The following is a 23,357-nucleotide window of genomic DNA, read 5'->3' on the forward strand; positions in this document are numbered from 1 at the left end:
ATAATAAAGCCGCCATATCATCACTTCCATGCTCGAGTTATGATAGTAATAACGCTTTGAAGCTGCTTTTCACCGCATTCTTAGCACGTCCAGAGCGTTCTGCAACGATCACCCCGGTACGCCATAAGATAAAACGCGCATAGGAAGTAGCGCAACAAACGTGAGCATAGACTAGAAGGAACAGACAGGAGCGTTAAGAAGTGCCTTTGTTACGAAATAAATAGGTTCCAGAAATATTCGCTATTTGCAACATAGCCTTACGTGATAAATGCGCGACGAAAGTAGAAAATACAGAGAAAGAGAAAAAGGAAAGGATAGGATCAAAATATTCAAGCGGAAACTCCTCTTTGAGTTCTCTAAGTACACGCATAAGCATTGTGTCTATTGCCCATCTCCACGCAGCCCGTTGTCGTTATCGATGTTGTGAAACTTGATCCGACCAGTATAGACAACAGCGCAGCGGCGACATGAACTGGTGCGGACGGCGGCGCAAGGTGCATTGATAACGCAAGCAAAGAGCTGCGGGTGGCGCCGCCAAGTGCGTTGATGACGTTCCGATCATTACAAGCTCTTATCGCTCCGTAGCGCATTATCCATCCGCGTCTATCCATTATGGACCGTGAACAAACGTACTTTAGCGGCATATGCGTATGGCACGGCCGCGAAAACCGTATTAACATGATCGCGTTAAGGGCCTCCTGTCGCATAAAATCCGGCGTTGGACGTCGTCTAGGCAAAAAAAAATTCGGACCACTCACACCTAGGACCTCCAATTGGTGCAAGGAAACTACTGGACTAATCGAACTTCTCCAGCTGAAATACGTAGAAAATCGTGAAGTACGATATACACGCAACCTACACACACGGTAGCGTCGCATTGTAATTTAACCATACGAGAAAAACAAAACTCAAACTCAAAACACAAAAACTCAAAGAAATTCCTTTTCCAGCACTTCTACCATACATAGACCGGCCACAGAGTCCGCAATTTGCGCTCGCCGGCGCGTGCGTATTTTGGAAGCCACGGAGCGGAGGGCCCGGTTCCTTGCAATAACTCTGGAGGGCGCCCACCTCGGCCGCATGGCGTCCTACTCAAGAGGCCGCGTTTCTACTAGAAAGCCCGCCTTCGTGCATAGCGCTCGCGGCCAGTGTTTCATGGTAAACATTACGGTTACATACGCGACACTTGCCGGGAAATGTGAGAAACAGTCCGGGATCTTTGAATGCTATGGCGTTCCACTTTTACACACGAAGCTTAAGCGTCCTCCATCTTTCTTTTTGTTAGAGCCATTTGCGACGCGCACAAAGAGTGCCGACTGCTGATAGCTCCGCGCGTTGTATATTCGTCGCTTCGCGTTGAAGTGAGACGCACGCGCCCATACCTTGAAAGCGATCTGCGAAATGGGCAGGGTGGGGCATGTGCTGAGAGCTACGTGAGCGCTGTGTTCTCGTGGCTTACTTCGCATTGAAGCGACAGGTAGCACGAGGGTAAAGGCGCTCGCTGCAGCGGGCTCTGTCTAGAAAGCTATCGGTTTACACGACAGACGTGCGGGGGCACAGACGGACACGCTTTTCCACGTTGGGCAAGCATTCAAATGCTTTCGCATTCAGAAAGGTAAGGATAGGAGCATAACATCTCATCATAGTGCTAACGGCTCGGTCTAATCTTTAAACCGTTGCCCCTTTCTAAACGCGGCTAAGATACGTGATTAATCTTTTTTTTTTCACAGCGAAGCTGTTTCTGGCTAGTTCCCAGCGGATCGATGTCCGTGTACCAAAAATCATGGGCCGTTCCTGAAGATAGTGCAATACCGGGCCGACCCGCTGCGGAGGTGAAGGAGACTTCAAGCCACTCCGCCAACTTGCAAAAATAAGTTTCCGATGTTACGTTGATCAGAACAGATACTACAATTTGACCCGCGTCGGCCACGTTTACGTTCGCGCCGCCCTCTTTCTGTCGGCGTTCCAAGAGCTTGCGTATCTCCTTTCCTCGCCTTCCACTCTCCTGTGGTGGCGGTGCCGTCGAAACCTCACGCGTGTCTAGTTTCCTTGAGCTTCTCTGGGCGGCGCTCCTGTCTTCCACGCGAATGCATATAAAAATCACGGCAAGTGAGTCCGTATCTATGTTCAAAATTCTGTGTCACCTCCGTGCCGTATGCTAAAGAGCTTCACAGAGTGGAATGGCTCATGATTTTTTTCGCTAAAGGCTGATAGTGGGTACGCTAGCTGACACCACATTTTCTCGCTTTCTGGTGTCTGCCCACTTGGGATATCTTCCAGACCTTTTAAACCAACTTTCCCAGGGCCACACACTCTTGCAGTTTATCGCACTAAATTAGTGTAATGGCTTGAAAAATTCGTTTCAAGTCGCAATCGGGCATTTATTTGGCGAGGGAAACAGTAGCCTCATGCACAAAGAATTTTGAGCGTAAGTGCTGCTTGCTAGTGTCCGAATACCCTCGGTCATACTTCGCCTACTATCCCGATTGCCTGCTAAATGCTCCTACGAATATCTCGAGAGTAAAAACAGTTTTGTAAATACAGACCCTGATTGTTAGCTCAAAAGACACAGATGAAAGGGGCTATATACAGGCTATTTACACTGGAGCCAGATCACCAGGCTGACACTCGCTCGCGCCAAGGGCACAGACCCCCTTCGTCGTCGTCCTCGCGGCGGCTCGTCTCTTGACCATCGCTCGATGATATCGTATTACTACCCCCCGGCGGCTAAAGCGCAGTCATGGTGCTGTTAAATATCCAAGGCGCGTGGAGAGTTGTAGAGTTTGAGTCGGGCGACGTGGAAAATGTCACTGGTTGTCACAGCGGAGGACGCAGTGGGCGTGGCTAGAACGATTTCATAGGTGACATCGGTCACTTGGCGGAGCACGCGATATGGGCCCGTGTAGTAGGAAAGCAGTTTTTCCCAAAGGCCAACTTTATGCGATGGTGACCAAAGCAACACGAGGATGCCGGGCACAAAATTGACATCACGGTGACGGAGGTCGTAGCGTTGCTTTTGTTTGCCTTGAGAGACTTGTAGACGAACGCGCGCAAGTTGGCGAGCATGGTCAGCATAGGCGATAGCATCACGGGCATAAGCGCTAGTTGAAGCTGTGGTTGACGGAAGCACAGTGTCCAGTGGTTGCGTCGGTTCACGGCCATACAAGAGGTAAAAAGGCAAAAAGCCAGTATTTTCGAGACGGGAAGAGTTGTACGCAAATTTAATGTAAGGTAGAGCCTGGTCCCAGTCACGGTGGTCGTCTGAAACGTATTTGGATAGCATGCCTGTAAGGGTGCGGTTCAAACGCTCAGTGAGGCCGTTCGTTTGAGAGTGGTAGGAGGTGGTAAATTTATGCTGTATTGAGCAGGCACGGATGATGTCGTCAATGACTTTGGCTAAGAACGTACGGCCACGGTCTGTTAGCAATTGACGCGGAGCACCATGAATCAAAATGATATCATGTAAGAGGAAGTCCGCAACATCAGTTGCGAAACTGGTCGGAGGAGCGCGGGTTACGGCGTAGCGGGTCGCGTAGTCCGCCGCGACTGCAACCCACTTGTTTCCTGATGTAGATTCCGGAAATGGGCCGAGAAGGTCCAAGCCGACACGACGGAAGAGCTCAGCAGGGATGTCGAGCGGCTGCAGGTAACCAGGGGGGAGCTGGGAAGGCTTCTTGCGTCGTTGGCAAAGTTCACAAGCGGCGACGTAACGTCGCACAGAACGGGCAAGTCCCGGCCAGAAAAAACGGCGATGTACACGGTCATAGGTTCGAGATAGGCCGAGGTGTCCTGCCGTTGGTGCGTCGTGAAGCTCTTCTAGAACGGTTAAGCGGAGGTGTTTAGGTATGACAAGTAGGAACTCAGAGCCGTCCAGATGAAGGTTACGTCGGTACAGAGTACTGTCGCGGAGGACGAAGAGGCGTAGAGTGGCGTCGGTGGGCGAGTGTTCAAAACGATCGATGGGTGCTCTGATGTAGGCGTCATGACGTTGCTCGTCGGCGAAATGAAGCAGCTGCGATACAGAGAATACCCAAGCAGCACTGGTAATACTGGAGGAGTCAGGGTCGTCAACAGGGTAACGCGACAAGCTGTCAGTGTCTTGCTGCAGGCGGCCAGACTTGTAGGCCACGGAATATGAAAATTCTTGTAGCCTCAAAGCCCATCGACCAAGCCGACCTGCAGGATCCTTTAGCGATGACAGCCAGCAGAAAGCATGGCGGTCAAGGGCTACGGAAAAAGGGTGACCGTAAAGGTAAGGACGGAACTTCGCAACCGCCCAGACTACAGCAAGGCATTCTCGTTCCGTACTGGAATAGTTGTGCTCCAATGGTGTGAGGAGGCGGCTCGCATAAGCAATAACGCGATCCTGGCCACGCTGACGCTGGGCTAAGACGACACCTACGCCATGACCGCTGGCATCTGTACGCAATTCTGTAGGGGCATCAGGGTTGAAGTGGGCTAGAATGGGTGGTGAGGAGAGAAGAGGAAGTAGACCAGAGAAGGCGGCGGCTTCTGGAGTTCCCCAGGAGAATTGTACGCCTTTCTTCAAAAGATTAGTGAGGGGTCTAGCAATTGCCGCAAAATCTTGAACAAAGCGACGAAAGTACGAGCATAGCCCTACAAAACTTCGAACGTCTGCGACTGTCTTCGGAACTGGAAAGTCTCGGACAGCGCGAGTTTTGTCGGGATCAGGCTGTACTCCGGAAGCGTCAACGAGGTGGCCCAGTACAGTAATTTGGTGGCGGCCGAAACGACATTTGGATGAGTTAAGTTGCAGCTTGGGCCTTTCGGAATACATCAAGTATAGCTGTTAGACGCTGAACGTGAGTGTCGAACGTGGGCGAGAAGACGATGACGTCGTCGAGGTAGCAGAGACATATGGAACATTTGAAACCTTGGAGCAAGGAGTCCATCATACGCTCGAAGGTGGCAGGGGAGTTGCATAATCCAAACGGCATTACTTTAAATTACTATAGGCCATCAGGTGTAGTGAACGCGGTTTTTTCTCTGTCCATATCGTCGACTGCAATCTGCCAGTATGCAGAACGAAGATCAATAGACGAGAAATAGCTGGAACCGTGCAGGCAGTCAAGGGCGTCGTCTATACGTGGGAGCGGGTAGACGGTCTTCTTAGTAATCTTGTTCATGTGACGGTAGTCTACACAGAAGCGCCACGTGCCACTTTTCTTCCTAACCAACGCTACAGGTGACGCCCAGGGACTCGAAGAAGGCTCAATGATGTTTTTATCTAGCATTTTGTTCACTTCACTTTGAATTACTCGGCGTTCCGACGCAGAAACTCGATGCCGTCCTCGTTGAATAGGAGTAGCATCGCCAGTAAGAATCCGATGCTTCACCGCGAGCGTCTGGCCTAAAGGGCGATCGTCGAAGTCGAAAATATCTATGTAGGACGATAATACTTGGTAAAGGTCTTCAGCATGCGCAGAAGGCAGGTCCGTCGCAAGCATTTTCTGTATCTTGGGATCGGCGGCCGAGGCTGGCACGATTGGCCTGCTAAGTTCGCAAGAAGCATCGGCCGATAATGTTGCCACGTGATGGTCGCCGCGACAATCAACGTTGGCAAGGCAAATACCTTGCGGTAGAATTTGCTTTGCCAATCCAAAGTTAAAGATAGGCATGAAAGTGCAGTTCGCAGTAATAGTAAGTATACTGTGAGGCACGGCAACATCATACTGTAGTAGAATGTCGGGCAGAGGAGCGACGAGGTACTCGCCATCAGGGACTGGTGGGGAAGACAAGAGTTCAATAAAGGCTATTGATTTTGGCGGCAGGCCAATAAAGCCGGTGAAGCGTAGGCGGCACTAGGGTGCTTCAGAAGGTTCTTCGAGAACGGGCAACTCAAGGCGAAGGGTACTGGCAGAGCAGTCAATAAGAGCAGAATGCGTGGAGAGGAAGTTGTGGCCGAGAATGAGATCGTAGGGGCAATGAGCAATCACGGTGAAGAGCACAGGAGTGTGGCGGCCGGCGATGCTGACACATGCCGATGATAGGCACAGTACCGCCATCCGCAACGCGGACGACACGTGCCGACGCTGGGGTGAGGAGCTTGTTCAGTCGTCGTCGGAAGGCAGCACTCATAATATAAAGATGTGCACCTGTATCGATGAGTGCCGTGACAGCATAGCCATCAACGTCAACGTCAAGAAGGTTTTGGTTCGTGTGTAACGTTTGCAGAGGATTTGAGGACATGGTGGACAACGCAGCTTCACCTCCAGAAGCTGCAGTGCCTAGTTTTCCGGCTGGATCCGGGAGGCGATAGGCGACGGAGAGAAGCGACGGGGTTTGGGCGAACGAGACTGATGGCGTCGAGGTGATGGCGAGCGGCTGTAGCGAAGGTTCGCGGCAGGAGCATCAGCGGCAGTGGGTTCATGCCGGGCGGCATAGGGAACAGAACGTCCAAAGGGGCGGGAATGAGCGGCGGTGTATGCCCGAGGAGGTGGTGGCCATCGGTTGCGGCAGTGACGAGCGACGTCGCCGATGCGACAGCAGTGGAAGCAGATCGGCCTGTCATCAGGGGTACGCCATTCGGTAGGGTTGCGGCGATATGTGGTAGAAAAGGACTGCCGCGGACCAGGAGGGCTGCTAGAGAACTGGGAAACCGTGGGTGGAGACGATGAACACTCGGAGTTGAGACCCATGCTCTCAAATTCCTGTTGGACGACGGCCTGAATTAGCGCGATCGTGGTTGCTGGTGGATGGGGAGGCGTCGCGGAGAATGCTGGCGAACAGGCGGCCTCGAGCTCGCGGCGAACAATACGGGTTACGTCGGCACAGGGGGTGGTCTGACGCGGTTTACCCTCACATGTGTGGGATCTCTCACACCCATGCTCTTGGGACAAAGGAACGACAAACACTGTAGTGCAAACAATCACAAGGGCATTTATTGCACCTTTCATAGATCAATGCCTGCTAGCCGAGTTGTTATCCACAAAACATGCCGATGGGCGCGCGACAAATCTAGAAGTCCGACTCACCGCGACCGGATAGCGAGCGAATATGTTCGCCCATGCTGGATCCCAACGCTTGGTCATTCGCGTGTATGGTCACGCGAACGGTGGCGCTTTCGAAGGCGGCCACGCGAGACGGTCCCGCAGAAGCATGGGTCGGCGCACGCGCGGCACGGCACGTCCGCACTCCTCGCTGTCGCGAACCCAAGAGAGAGCGCCTTGTCTTGCGGCGCCCAAGTAACCCCGCCTGTCGGCGGCGTTAGCAGCGCAACACTCGCGCCATCCCTCGTACTGCGCCTCAACCACTCCGACCGCCGCGGGCGCCAGGCCACGCCGCGAAGCCGGATTACAGGAGACGCGCTATGCGGGAAAAACACATCAGGGGCCGTGCGAGAGTCGCGCATCCCCACATCCCCCCAACCTTAAATCACTACATATTCCAGCGAAACATGTCGCACGGTGTAACATCAACGCGTGCTTCGCGAACAAGGTAAAGGTAGTACATGCAACAGTGGCCGCGCTGAGGAAATGTCCACACGCTGTCCATAGCATGCGAGCCCACATTATCCCTGGGTACACCGCTGGCGTCCGCCGGTCACAGCAGCAGCTTTTCTGGCTCGACGGCACGATTCCAGGCCAGGACTCCGGAGACGACGACGCAGTAGTCGGTACGAGCAAGCGTCGCTCGCGCCGACGCGCCCTGCTGGAAAGAACCGCCGTAGCTGTCGGTGACCGCCGGCTCTAGTCCGCCGCCGAGGGTTCTGAGCTGGATGCAGGAGGCCGCCGAAGTCGCTGCGCCCAACTGGCCACAGCATCACCATCGCCCGGGGTGACTCGATCGTAGTCCGGGGCAGCAGCGCAGACGATGTGCATGTGACAGCAAGCCAGGGGTGACTCCAGTCACGCTGCGTACCCTCAACACACTCGGCAAACACTAAAGTAGTGCAAGGGAGAGGAATTATGCATGCGTATCGCTCACGTGGTACGATGTTCAACTCGGCTAGCAAAAGATCGGGCAGCTACTCAGATGCTAAGTTCACGTGAACGAAGCTCGCTTCCTTGAGTCGAACGAGTAATTTCAATTCGTGCGAGGCTAAATAGAATGAGGGAAGCAAATTGCAACACCTCAATGCCACGGTCCACCAGGTTGTGTCCCTCCACGTGCGACAGGCAGCTTCGTAAAGCCTTAAGCCTAAAGCGTCGCTACGCTGACAACAATCGGCGTCCAAAAACAACAGCCAAAATGAGCGCAAAACAGGCAGCCGCGAGGAGACGTCACCTCTGTGAGGTGGTCCTACTCCGCTCGGTACACACTGCATCCGTGTTGACGGCGCCCACCGTCCCAGACGGTGTCGGAGCGCCCGGTGCCAGGCTGCAATACCAGTCAGCCCGTAGCGGCACCCGTGGCCCGCGGCCACCCGGCTCCCAGAGCCGCGACTTCATCAGAGTCAAAGAGATAGGAGAAGCTATTTACATGAGAAATTCGGACCACCCACGAGGCTTCCGTACTCACATGCTTCAGGCTTGGCAATGCTCCGCGGGCGCTAAGCCTCGCTCTCCCAGGATGCAGACCACGTGGCTCTCGTACCAAAGAATGCCATTAAAAAAACACTTGCGAAAAGGCTTAGCATGTTGACATGTTCAAACACACTACAGCCACCGTCGCCTCGCTCAAGAAAGCACGCCGCCAACGCTGGCGATCAAAATCCACGCTAGCCCTACGGTTCGGTTCAAACAAAGGTCTCGAACGAAGCAAAACTGTTAAATCTATCGTCCAATGCCCCAAGAGGTCCACGTTGGGCAGCCAGATGTGGGATCTCTCACACCCATGCTCTTGGGACAAAGGAACGACAAACACTGTAGTGCAAACAATCACAAGGGCATTTATTGCACCTTTCATAGATCAATGCCTGCTAGCCAAGTTGCTATCCACAAAACATGCCGATGGGCGCGCGACAAATCTAGAAGTCCGACTCACCGCGACCGGATAGCGAGCGAATATGTTCGCCCATTGCTGGATCCCAACGCTTGGTCATTCGCGTGTATGGTCACGCGAACGGTGGCGCTTTCGAAGGCGGCCACGCGAGACGGTCCCGCAGAAGCATGGGTCGGCGCACGCGCGGCACGGCACGTCCGCACTCCTCGCTGTCGCGAACCCAAGAGAGAGCGCCTTGTCTTGGGGCGCCCAAGTAACCCCGCCTGTCGGCGGCGTTAGCAGCGCAACACTCGCGCCATCTCTCGTACTGCGCCTCAACCACTCCGACCGCCGCGGGCGCCAGGCCACGCCACGAAGCCGGATTACAGGAGACGCGTTATGCGGGAAAAACACATCAGGGGACGTGCGAGAGTCGCGCATCCTCACACATGTCGACGTAGCAGCAGTGTTGGGTAGCCGCTTGATGTGATGTGTGATACGGCGGCTCTTAGCTTGTTCCAGTTCTTTGATGATGGCGTCGATAGTCTAGACGTGGCCGAAAACAAGCAAATTTAAAGCATCGTCAGCGATGCCTTTTAGTACATGCGACATTTTGTCTGCTTCAGACATAGTATCGTCAGCTTTGCGACATAGAGCCAAGACGTCGAGGATGTATGAAACGTACGGCTCTGTAGATGTCTGAACACGAGACGCAAGAGCCTTTCTCGCAGCAGCCTTGAGCCCGATGGAGTCGCCGAACAGTCCCCTGAGCTTTTCTTTGAAACTATCCCAACTGGTTATCTCGTCGTCATGCGTTTGGTGCCACACGCGTGGGGTGCCGCCGAGATAAAAGATGACATTGGCGAGCATGATCGTTGGGTCCCACCTGTTATTAGAACTCGCGCGCTCATAGAGCTTGATCCATTCGTCAACGTCCTCTCCCTCCAGGCCAGAGAACACACCAGGGTCGCGATGTTGGGCAACCGTGATGATTGGAGCAGTCGGACAAACCGAAGCCGTTGCAGAGGCGGTCTCGTCACCGGGAGGGATGGTGACAAGCTCGATGTACCGACCACTCCGGAGTTCCATGGTGAGGGCGGGGATCGCTGACCTCCTCCAAAATGTTACGTGTGGAAAGACACAGATGAAAGAGGCTATATACAGGCCATTTACACTGGAGTCAGATCACCAGGCCGACACTCGCTCGCGCCAAGGGCACAGACCCCCTTCGTCGTCGTCCTCGCGGCGGCTCGTCTCTTGAGCATCGCTCGATGATATCGTAATAATATATAGCACCTGCTACCCGCTCCACCGGTTCTAATATGTCGCCACTGCTTTGAGAGTATTTTCGCATGTTTTAGCAGGTTTTAGTCCAATAAGGTTCCCAAACATCACTAGCTTGTTCTTCGTTCCCGTAAAATGCAATGTAATTCGTTTATACCGATAGCCTCTATCAGGCGCTACTGAACTTTGATTAAATTTGATAACGTCACACAGTGCTAGCGCGGGAATTTTAAGGCATTCCACTGTTTGTACGCTTTTTTCCTGGCTTACCGCGGTTTGGCTTCCGCCAAGGCTGATGGTCTTCGCATTCCAGAAGGGTTATGGGTCAATAGAGTTTAGCGTAACATTTCTATTTCGTCATGATTTAAAGCAACTAAACGCATGCGTAAATTGTATCTAGACTGGGAAAAAAATACCTCAAGACAACCTTGTCGTTCAAACTCATCAAGCACATCAATGCGGCTTCCCGAATTTCGAAGCACGCTTTCGTGTTCGGGCCGTTTTAGTTACCTCGAAGATGTTGAACTATACTATCCAGAGCCCTTCATTCCATTAGGCGGTAACGTTATAACCGAGACACCGATGTAGCCAACGTAATGATGCAACCAATAGTTCTCAGCAGACGTACTCAAAGTACATGAAGTCACGTCGAGATGGCGCGGGAAGTTTACGGCGGAGTTGCCAGCCTCCTTTCGTCCGCGCGCCTCTTTCAGGCTTGTTCCAGTAAGGCGGCATTCAGACCGGCGAGTCGCAGAAATCGCGCGACCATCTTGGTAACAAAGCGACTTTGGTCGAAAAAGCGGCCGCTTCGAATCAGTGGCTCGCGGGGTGGATCGTTAAGCTCCGGAGTAGTATGCCCGCAATGTTACTGAACCAATCAGGGACGCAGGAGCGGAACGTGGGTGCACGCGGACGCTTTTCGGGGTGACGGCGCGCTGCGAGGAGACGTGAACGGCCCTAGTCGCGAGGTGTTTCGGGGGTAGTGACGGCTTGCCAGTGTGAACGTCGGTCGCCGTGGCTCGCTATTTGGTCACCAGTCACTGTCGGTCGCGCCCCCTTCGTCACTCGGAGGCGTAAGTGCACCACTATGGTGGCCGGCTTTCCTTTTGCGGGAAGCACAACTACTTTCTATTCTAGCCTGATATCCATGTTTATTCTTTTTTTATTTAAGAAAGTGAAATTCGGGGGTTTTAAGCACCAAAAACCACGTTCTGATTATGAGGTACGCCGTAGTAGGGGACTGCGGATTAATTTTGGACATCTGGTCTCCTTTAACATGCACACAATGCACGGTACACGCGAGCTCTTGGGTTTCGCATCGACAGAAATACGGCCGCCGCGGGCGAGGCTTCATCCCGCGCCCCGGGCTTTGGAACGCAACTCTTTTTTTGTGTCTTTTTTTTTATCTGCACCGAGCTTTTATAGCGCTTACAGAAACGCTATGATTAGGAGATCAAAAGAGTAAGCAAAGCAAAAAAGGAAAGAGCACTCTGAGGTTCACAAAATATGCTTTCAACTGAACAATGCAACTCCAGTGAGCATGCCAACAAAAATGGCTACATAGTTGTACAACATTAGTGTGCATAATTGCAGAAAGTAAAACCGCTGCATTGCGATGGAAGTGCAGTTATGCGCAATGTAACACAGCAGCTTTGACACCTGACGCTGCAAGAACTCGACGGTATGCGATGGTCCATCTCACCTCGACGTGGCTGCGGCGAATGCATTGAAGCCTTTGCTGGTACTCGCGGGCCGAGGCGACCGTCCAGGCCCACGGCCGCCCGTGGTGGTCAAACTTGCGACCATGCGTGTCGTACGCGTGCATCATCTCGTGACCGACTGCCTGCGAGTGTGTTCAAGTCAGTTCTGGCGGGCAAACGTTTACATTAACGTCTGACTCACATCACCAGGACAAGCGAAACAAAGAATAGGGACCGTGTTGCTTATGTTTGGATTTTATTGTATATGGGCACTGCAAGCGTATTTCTGCCGTCGCCGTGTTGTTCCGTAACAAGTCCAAACACAATGACGTCGTCGCGGCGCGCCGTACGCTGTATGTGCGGGTCAAAACCTGTGACGGTGAGCCAGCGATCGCGGCTAAATCTCGCGAGCGCGAGGAAGAAAGACAGGACGGAAGCGCTCCTTCTGTCGCGCGACGCATGAGGTTGAGGAGAGGGAAAGGGGGCGTTCTTCTTCGGCGGCTGCCGCTTAGGGCGCGGCTTCGCCGGGCGCCCGTATTTTGAAAGCGATCTGCGACGTGCGCAAAGTGCGCGTCCACGCAGGCCTAATCTTCAAAGCGATTTTCGATGCTTGCGAAGTACGCTTGGTGCCGGTATCTTCGTATGCATGCGCCGGGCTTTCGACACTTCGTTCTGGCTGAAGCGAGAGAGAGCACAAACGTCAATTCGCTCGCTCGCTGCTGCTGCCGCGATTCCCGACTCCAGCGTTTTGACAGCGACTTTCCGGGGTCATCGAGCGAGATTCGTTCATGTTTACCTGAGCGCGCGTGACGACGTGCTTGTTTTACCCCTGTCCCACGGCACGAGTAATGTCATCCGCAGCGAATGACATCACGCCTCAATGCCATTTTTGTTGCTTCTACACGGGCATAGTGAATGGCGTTCACAACTAATGACATTCGGCCATTGAATAAGTTTCCGAAACACATGCAAGCGCGACTACTGTAATGAAGCTTGGCAAAAAATTACGAAATCGGTAAATTAAAATGAAATGTAATCAGAGTAAAGGCTGTCCTAATTGCTGTTATGAATAGTTTAATAATTTTATGACCTAAATCACAATAGTTGTAGCAATTTGTGCAGCTATATTCTTGTTCCCAGTCTCCAACAGGACGCTAACACCTCTTGTCGGCCATGTTATAAACGGTCAGCTGTTTTTTTTTACACTTCTGAACATCTTATTTTATTTATTTATTGACAAATACTGCAGCCCAGAAGGGCTATTGCAGTTGTGGGCGAATGCAAAATGTGAAAAAAAAGCAAATCACCATACAAAAGAAGCATATGTGAGTAACATGGCTAAGGGGAGCACTTGATAGCATCCCCAAATTCTCTATGTGGTAAACAACGGATGGAACCAGGCAGGTTCGCCCCCCCCCCCACCCATACCAGAGTTTAATTTTCCTAGAAAAAAAAACTGTATTTAAAAGTGTTGGTGCGAGCAAAAAAGACAGATAAGTTTAAGTCATTGCTGTTTCTCGTGATTAGGGGCTTTGCACGGGTCAGATATGTGTTAGGGGAAGCATAATGTGGAGAGTAAAATAAAGAGTGTAGAAGTTTCAGAGAATTAATGTGACAACGGTGGGAAAGAGTGGTTAAACCGAGCATATGCAGATGAGATGACGGTGAAAACATTTTGTCATAACGGCAGTATATGAAACGAACCGCCTTTTTCTGAACATGTTCAATATTGTGGATGTCCGAAATTCTGTAAGGGTTCGATATGGTAGCTGCATATTCAAGAATAGGTCTTACAAGTGTTTTGTATGTAATGAGTTTAGTTTCTCTGCGGGCAGCACGTAGGGTTCGGGTTAGGTAACCAAGTTTTTTTAGTCCTTTGCTGCAAGTTGTTAGAATATGTTCTGACCAGGATAAACTTGGAGTGAAAAGGAGGCCTAAATACTTATATGATATGCGCGCTGCAGAAAAGTGGATTTATAGGAGTAATTGAAATATGAGCAATTAGCATGCTTGTGAAAGGACATGGCGACTGTTTTTTTAAAATTATGTTCATTTTCCAGAGTTCGCACCATTCACGAAAACTCATAAAAGATTGATTCAGAGTGTTATGATCGTTAGGTGAAGAAATGACATTGAAGAGAACGCAGTCGTCAGCGTAAAGCCGAATTTTTACTGAAACAAAGTTTGGAATGTCGTTAATATAAAGCAAAAAAGCAATGGCCCTAATATAGAACCTTGGGGTGCTCCGGAAGATGATGATGCGTCAGGAGAGTTGAATGAAATAAAAGAAACATACTGTGAACGATCATAAAGAAAACTACGGATCCAGTCAACGAGAAGAGGGTTATTAAGGATAAGGCTTAGTTTATGCAATAGTTTGGGATGCGGTACAGTATCAAATGCTTTGAAGAAATCAATGAAGAGCGCATCTACTTGATGATCTAAATCAAGAGCAAAACTGATGTCATTTGTAAATTCAGTTAATTGAGTCACTGTGCAAAAACCACTACGAAATCCATTGTTGTCAAACAAGTACATTGTTTTCAATGTGCTGCCGCACTTAAGCCTATCCGCCAACCACGGAAGTCAACTCGGCAGCTTCGTCAGCGGAGAATTAGAACTGAATAGCGGACTGGAATGACATGACGCGCGCGCTGCTGAAAATGTGTGAAGACCATATCACCGATTTTCGCAGGGCGAAGCTCAACCTGAAAGTGTAGATGTCGATTGCCGAGTGGGGGGCCGGTCTGCGCAAAGCTGCCGATAAACGTCGCCATCAATTGCGAATGCCATGTTGCATATACTCGTGTAGACAAGGAACGCAAGACCGCAATGACATTCGGTATGAATGTAATTTACCGTGAATGACATTACACGTGCCGTGTCACAGAAGTATTATATTGGTAAGCGAATACTTACAAGTTTATACGGCCATAAAACTACTATCCCCACTTTGTATAGCTGCCGCAGTCGATGCTTCGCCTTTCGGGCAAAGCTGCGACTTACTTAAAATGTGCTTTCAAGGGTAAGTTAAAACAGAGAAGTGCGTGCTTCCGAATCGTCTTCAAGAGGCTGTCCAATGTATTTTTAATGGGTTAGCGGCATTAGCGTTAGGAATGTCAAAGTGGAAAAGGTGTATGTAAGCAAATTTTGTGAAGCGAGTCACGTGGTAGAGAGGGGTCCTAATGGGAGAGCTTTCGAGAGCGCGTATGTCTGTATGTGGACACACACACACACACACACACACACACACACACACACACACACACACACACACACACACACACACACACACACACATATATATATATATATATATATATATATATATATATATATATATATATATATATATATATATATTGATCCGTGACCTCAAAGAGGTGCAACGTAATAGCTACCGCATGTCTCACGCATTCAAGGCTAAATCGGCACTGAATTCTTTTTGTTTTTTTATCCACTCCAGGAAGTAGTGTTGGCACTCCTCTATACACTCTTAACCACCTTACGCTCAAAGTCACGATACAATCGCTCTTCAGCCTGATGCTGATTGTATTTAGGCGTAATAAGGACTTTACTTTGGAAAACTGTGTTCGAGTGTCCGCTGGCAAAACAGCGCACAGTTATTAGCACTCGCGTAGTGCTCCCCAAGTTATTGTATTGTAGATGAACAAGGTGCCAAGACCATGTATTATAATACACACTGTCTAGAAACATGGTTATAAGACAGCTTTCGAGAGCTTGAAGGAAGTAAGAAGGGAATCGAAAAGGAGGAACACTAGAAACAACTGTTAAACGTTCCTTTCATATAGTGATGGCCGTTGCTTTCTTGTTGAAAACAATAAAAATATCGAACAATATCATTTTTCCCACTACCACTAATTTTTCAATGAGGTAACTAGCTCTCTGTATGTTCAGCAGTGGCGTAGCCACGAATTTCGTTCGGGGGTGGGGCTCAGATTGTAGCTTGGTCTCCTCCTTAAGAGGAAGCTTTAGCTCGAGTGCTCGTATCTAAATACATCTAGAAGGAGAATACGTTTGTCTCGGCAACCAATGCACCAAATTTGACGAGGTTTGTTGCATTTAAAAGAAAAACTTAAATTCTACTGACTGCTGGTATCGAATTTTTCATTTAGGTAGTCAATTCTTTATTAAAAATTGACCGAAACCGCAAATTTTCCGAAAACGAGACTATCATTTTTAGAACTCTGTAACTCATCAATGAAAAATGATATCACAATTCTGTGCATTGCGCCTAATAGTGCATCTACAGCGGACAAAATTGCTATGTTACACATGAATCTCAAGAAAGTTAGCATTATGGAAATACGGCTTTCGCAGAATCCTTGTACACAACGTAACCAATTCACGTAAGATACGAAATTACACACCAAGTTTGTCCGATTTCACTGTTATAATAGATGCCGCTTACTGAACAGCGATATATGTGCTTGCTGCAGAGCTATTAGTTTGTAAACGTCGTGCTTCTATTTCTTTGAACTTTTGAGTTTTTCAAAAACGAAATTCTCTAAACCGAAATTCCGCTTCCAACAGACACTTGAATTTAATTTCCTCTCTCAAATGCAACAAATTTAATTAAAAGCAATCCTGGGGTTACCCCGGAAAAGCGTTTCTGCGTTTTACATGTACTTGAATAGGCCGCGTTGGAGTTGGGCGCGAGCTAAAGCTTCCTCTTAAACAATTTGTCCGGGGATCAAATACCTGAATAATAATTGCGTTGCCATTGCTAAAGATGCTGGAAACGAATTCTTGAACGCTACGCACTGTCAAAACAAGTAAAATATGTATTTTTTGATAAAAGGATATGCTTGTATGTGCCATAAGTTGTGCCCAAAATAACTGATGTCAATGCTTCCATGTTTTTTCTCTATTAAATAAGTAAAGAAAATATCACACGAACTTTAGAACTACATCAGTTCGAAACCAGCAAAGCAGTGCATGTCGCTGCTATGAAAAATGTAAAGGCCATGATATTAGCAAGCAGCGGACAAATATTGTAATGAAACTTTGTCGTTCAAGAACCTTGTTTAGATCCATGTACATATGCAACGGCGAGTGAAAAATGTAAATGACGCTGTCATTTGTTCCAATGTATTACGCAGGAGCAGCTGTCCCCGGTCGTGTATCGTGAGTAATTGCACTGAAATTATAGCCGCACCAGAGAGCACGTATAAAAAGCCGAAGTTCTGCAAAATATACGAGGGCGAGTCAAATGAAAGTCAGCCAATGCGAATATTTGACAAACGGGGTACTTTATTTAAAAGCAGTCTCCATGACTATATAGACATTTGTCCCGTTGTTTAACGAGGTCGCGTGATTCCAGTCTCATTCAACTCCTTGGGTTGCTGCATCAAAAAGTCTGCAACTGACTCTTTCACGTGATCGTCCGACACGAATCTGGTTCCCTTGAGCTGTTTTTTTTTTTTCATTTGCCCAAAAATGTGGAAGTCGCAAGGCGACAGGTCTGAGCTGTATGGCGGATGTTGCAGTGTTTCCCACTTGAACACTGCCAGTTTTGTACTAACCACATCAGTGACGTGGGGACGGCATTGTCGTGGAACTAGATGACCCTATTTGTCAATTTTTCACGTAGTTTGTTCTTGATCGTGACACGCAGCCGATCCGGCGTTTCACAATAACGAAAAGAATTGATAACCTCACAAGATATAGCAAATTCTATCAGTAATGGCCCCTGGCGATCGAGAAAAAAAACCAACAACACCTTTCCGGCGGAAATGATGGCCTTTCCTTCCTTGGGGGTGGTGAATTCGAATGTTTCGGCTGTAAGCATTGCCATCGTGTTTTAAGCTCGTAGAAGTAGCACCATGGCTCGTCCCCGATCACAGTTGGAGACAAGAAGTCGTCACTCTTATTGTGATACCGGATCAGATGAGTCAAGGTAGCGCTGAACTTCTCTGTCTTCTAGAGGTAGTTCAAAAATCTTGGGCAACCATTGCGCACACAAGAGCCGATAACCGAGATGTTCGTGAATTATGGCGTGAACTGAACCGTGACTGATGTTTACACGCTCTCCCAGTTCATCGATGCTTATTTTCCGTTCTTGCCTGATCAGCTCATCAAGCTTTGCAATTTTGTTAGGGGCGATTGCACGATGGCTTTGGCCCGGCCTTGGATCGTCTTTGCAATTTTCACGTCCTTCTTTGAACCGTTTGCTCGAACGCTTCACAGTGGAAAATGAAATGCAATGTTCAACGTACACAGCAGCCATACGGTGACTAATTTCTTTTGGGAAATACCTTCAGCTGTCAAAAACCTCAGGACACCGCGCTGCTCAACTTCTGGAGCGTCCATTACGTCACGCAACCATGTTCAACCCAGTCTATGAGAGCATTAAAAAATTTATCCTCACACCTGCGTGTCACTTTTGTAAATGAGAGATGTCTGTGTGCTACACGCATGCCTCGCAGATAATGAACCAAACCATTATTGCCCGGGGCTGGTTGGATCACTTTCATTTTACTCGCCTTCGTACATCAGAAATGCGAAGATGCAATGGAACATACAAATGCAAAGATACAGCTTGATAAAAGGCAAAAAAGTGTCACTGGAAACAAAGTTCACTGCACGTATACACAAAACCTCGCAACAATATATTTAAATAAACGTATTAGTCTCCAGTACATCTACGTATCTAAATAAGTCACTGTATATAATGCGTCAAACAAGGCAAATAAACATGTTGCGCAATCAGAGATCCACAGAATCCTAGATCCCGCCCCCATTCCATCCACTCCTCCCGACGTATCGCGCGCGATGGAAGGCGGCACGCTTCCTCCTCGCGTTTCTCCTTTGCGCACACAAGACTGTGCCACCATCGTCGTCTAATCCATTCCAGCCACCCCCCCCTACGCTTTCACTCGCACATACAGCATGCGGCGCGCGGCCCCGATGTTATCGCCCTTGAACTGAAACATGACGGCGACGGCGACGGCAGGAATGGGCCTGGAGTGTCCATATAATTGATGTCGCAATACCATATATTAAGAGTATCCGGTAACTGAAGCGTCCCGTGGCCCATTACTGTCCGCAAAAGAAGTAACAAAATCGAACTTTCACCATGCGACAATTCGCTGCGCCACAACGTCTTTTCTTTTCTTTTGTGTGGCCGGGGCACCGAGATGAAAAAGCGCGAAGTATGTTGGCCACAATCGTATGCTTACTTTGGGCACCTAATGTGGCTACCGAAGGAATATCGAAGAAAACGTGAGATGCTTGGTCCACCGAGAACCATACGCATAGTGCTCGGTGTCCTACACTGGCGAGACAAGACTTTCCGGAGAGGTTCGGCTCAAGCGAACGCGGTGCAATTCGTCGAGTCCCCACAGTGATGGCGGCGAGCGACGATAGTTTCTTTTTCTCGTATGCTAGCCAGAAAGCGCCCAAATCTCTACCAGGCGAAAATTCACTCGGCCAGGGAAAAGCGAATGCGCACCGAAGTGCACCGCGCGGTGGTCAGAGCAACACGAGAAAAACGCATGCGCTCTGGCTGGCTCTGACAGCCCGCGAGTAGGGGAGGGTGGTGGTGGTGGTGGTAACAACTTTATTAACAACCCGGCAAATTCGTGCCCTGGGCCTAGGCCGCCCCCGAGGAGATCCGGAGATCCTGTTTCCTCGCCGCCTCACGGGCTTGCTGGATGGCCCATAGTTGATTTTCGAGGTTTGAGCTGCGCAACGCGGCCGTCCATCGCGCCGCAGCTTCATCTGGGGAAACTGCATTTGCTTTGCATATAACCTCACATTCCCAGAGAATTTGTCTAAGAGATGCGTGAGCCCTGCTGCATAGTTTACAGTTATCATCTGAGTAGATGTCCGGATATATCCTCCTGAGATGGACGGGGTTGGGGAAGGTCTTTGTTTGTAGCTGCCGCCAGTCTACCGCTTGGGCCCTGTCGAGTTTGGGGTTAGGGGGCGGATAAACCCGCCTTGAGTTTTGATAAAATTTTGTAATATCACAGGATCTGGTCATTCTGTCCCTCTCTGTCCATGCCTGCGTTGGATTTCCAACCCCAAGAGAGGATCCTTCTTCGCGGGCGCGGAACGTGAGACCTCGCGCTACGCGGTGGACGTCCTCGTTGAGGTTGGGTACGGGGGTGTTGGGGGACGTGTGAGCCGGGAACCATATTATGTGTCGTTCCTCCGTCTTCTCGGAGGTGACATAGTTCGCGTTGGCTTTGAGTATAGCCTCATCCTTCGGCGAAATTCTGCCTTGTGCATAGTTTCTGACCGCCGTCTGCGAGTCACTGAGTACGTGTCTACAACTGGGGTTAACGATGGCTAGGGCTATCTCCACCTCTTCCGCTACCTCGGGGTTTTTTACACGTATGCTACAAGAACTGACCAATTGTTTCTCGGTATTGAGGACGGCCACTGCAAGAGCACGTCGATCCTCGTATTCTGCCGCGTCTACGTACAGCGCTTCCTTGTCCCTACCGAAGGTTTGGAGTAAAGCCTTGGCTCTACTCTCTCTTCGACCCTGATTGAATTCGGGGCTCATGTTCTCGGGTATATTAGCCACCTGCAGCTTTTCCCTGATCGCGCTTGGAAGGGATGTCTTGTCGCCGTGCTGCTTGTGATAACTTATCCCGAGTTTGTTCAGGATGCTCCTGCCCGTTCGTGTCTTTGCTAGTCTTTCGAGTTGCGAGATTTGGTGTGCCTCAATTAACTCTTCAAGCGTGTTGTGGACGCCCAGATGTAGCAGAAGTTCCGTGCTGGTGCTGTCTGGAAGGCCCAGTGCCATCTTGTGTGCTCTTCTAATGAGGGTGTTCAGTTTGGCATATTCGGCCGCGTACCAGTTGTGGTAGGCGGCCACATAGGTAATGTGGCTAATAACGAAGGAGTGTATGAGTCTGACGACGTTGGCCTCCCTCATACCCTGATGTCTGTTGGTGATTCTTCTGATGAGCCTCATCGTGTTCGTGATCTTAGTCTCCAAATGGCTGACCGTTTCTCCGTTGTTGCCTTTCGATTCTATGATGAGTCTGAGCACCTTAATCTGCTTCACCCTGGGCATTTCTTGTCCGTCTTTGGTGCGTATGCAAATTTCTTCGTATGCAGCATGCTGGATGTAAGCCTTGGGGGTCTCCCCCTAAGCGTCGGGCGGTAGAGGAGGAGTTCCGATTTTTCTGGCGAGCAGACGAGACCGGTTCCGACGAGGTACTCTTCCACCACCTCGACCGCGGTCTAAGCGCTGTTCGATTTCTCCGTCGCTTCCCTCGGACACCCAGATCGTAACGTCGTCCGCGTATATTGTGTGATGCACTCCCTCGATGGCGTTGAGGCGCTCGGGGAGGCCGATCATAATGAGATTAAAGAGCATCGGCGAGATGACCGAGCCTTGCGGGCTGCCGACGCTGCCTATGTTCGTGTCTTCGGATGCGAGTTCGCCCAGCGTTAAGGAGACTTTCCTGTTTGTGAGGAAATCCTTAACATAGTTGTACGCTCGGTTTCCTAGACTGAGTGCGGCAATGCTGCGTAGTATGGCTGCGTGAGCTGCCATACCACAACGCTTCATCTCATCGGACCTCGCTGCTGGCTCTGTCAACATGTCTGATAGTGTGTTTATTTGGCTTGTCTCGTTGTATGGACAAGAACGGCACCGAGAGCGGCGCTGCTGCGCCGGCGTTGAGAGCGCCGCATGCGAAGCAAAATTCTATTAGCGGGTGGTACCCCTCTCCCACCTCTCGTTCGCACCGCCTTGATTGCCTCCTGCACTGCGCGTGTTTGGGCACGTTTCGTGCGGCGCGCGGTGTGTGCCTACGTGTGCGCGCGTGGACATTTCATTCGAAGGGTGTAGTACAGTCTGTTTCACATTTAGGGGAAAACTCGGAGCGCATTGCATCGCGATGCGGCGAGCGCTTGAGTCAGGCGGCGGCAGCAGCTCGCGCAGGTGCTCGAGGGGCGGGATCTTGAACGGCGTCGTCTGCTACGGCGACGCGCGCTGGCCGCATTTGTCGGGAAGCGTTCTACTGTCAGTTGCAGGGCGCCGATCTCATCGTTACTGCGTGAAATGAGCCAGTATGTTTTACTAAGCGTTGTGCGACGCCCACTGATACGCCTCGAAGGTAAGTTCATCGCTGCAGGGCAGTCATAGATGACGTACTGATTCCATACATTCTTGACGGCCCGTTTCTGGAAGACGACTATATATTCTAACGCGATAGGTGGCCGATCCGCACTGCTCGTGTTGTGCAAGATCTGCTGGAAGAGCAGCGCGCAGTCACTCTCTTGGAGTGGCCGCCTCGATCCCCGGGCGCCAACATCATTTAAAATGTCTGGGGCTCGTTGAAAGTATCGCTGCCGCACCAACCCCTCTATCAGTCGCCCGCGGATGGGGTTCGATCCACCATCGTCAGCGACTGAGACGTGCTGCGAATGAACACATCCCTGATCAAGTCATTTTACACTTCACTGCCTTCCAGGATGAGCGCTGTCATCGTTGCCGCTGGGGACATGACGAGATACTAACTGAAGTTCCGAGCGTGACGTGTCCAATTCCCCGCCGGCGAGCAGGGTCTGTCTGGTGCCGCGGATGATTGTCGAGAAAAATCACTTCCAGCTCATTGTCTTAACCTAAACCTTTCCTTTAATCGTATCCGTTTGTTTCATCGTGTTCGACCCCCACAGTTATCATTGTTGAGTGCTTTGTTTTCCTTTCGAGTCAAACAAAGACTGAGCACGTTGCGCGCACATCTTAGTGCGTCTTGTCGCTGCTTATTACGCTAGCACACACAGTGAAGAAATACGTGCACGCGCTCAGTACCCCGGCCATTCGAAAGAACAAACGAAGCATGCTGTCAAAAGAAGTTTGTGGAACTCCTTTATCGCCGATGAAGGTTCAGAGTTTGGCGAGGCACAACGTTTAGTAAAGAATATCAGCTCAGTTCCCGCAGTACCGATGAAATCGGTGCACTGCCCCTGGCAGTAGCACGCTTCCCGACAATGCGGCCAGCGCGCGCCGCCGTAGCAGACGACGCAGATCACGACTCCGCCTCTCGAGCGTCTGCGGCTGCTCGAGCTGCTGCCGCCGCACGACTCAATTCCTTGCCGCATCGCGATGCAATACGTTCCGAGTTTTCCCTTAAGTGTGAAACAGACTGTACACGCTTCTATTTGCCTTTAAGAAGATGGGTACGCTTGACGTATATTTTTATGGCTGCAATGCGGCGAAAGGGCAGCGTCTGCTTAACCATGTAAGTGACGCTGAGCAGGCAATTGGAAACGACATCGTATGTGCCGCCGGAAAAATCGTCAGTATGTGCCGCCGGAAAAAGTCATTTTTGCAGTTTCTCACAATATGTTTGCTACAAATCTGTGTTGCCTCTGATGGCGACAACGGACTTCCATCGACACTGTGCGGAAATAAACAAAATATATCGCTGCATAGCACAAGTACGACATGCGCACACAACTTTAACTAGTACGTCCCCTACAATATGGAATATAGACAGC

The 23,357-nt window shown here is 50.3% G+C and overlaps 1 protein-coding gene and 1 pseudogene across 1 annotated transcript in view; both read right to left on the reverse strand.

Moving 5' to 3' along the window:
- The window catches only part of LOC142582018 (neprilysin-1-like), a 77,922-nt gene that overhangs the window by 1,944 nt on the left and 52,621 nt on the right, over positions 1–23,357 (reverse strand). Inside the window, exon 5 of the mRNA XM_075691442.1 lies at positions 11,870–12,010. Coding sequence (XP_075547557.1) covers positions 11,870–12,010 — 141 coding nt within the window. The remainder of the gene's footprint in view (positions 1–11,869; positions 12,011–23,357) is intronic.
- On the reverse strand, positions 1,779–1,933 carry LOC142583799 (U2 spliceosomal RNA; annotated as a pseudogene).

Source organism: Dermacentor variabilis, chromosome 5, assembly GCF_050947875.1.
Source record: "Dermacentor variabilis isolate Ectoservices chromosome 5, ASM5094787v1, whole genome shotgun sequence".
NCBI classification, from domain to species: Eukaryota; Metazoa; Arthropoda; class Arachnida; order Ixodida; family Ixodidae; genus Dermacentor; species Dermacentor variabilis.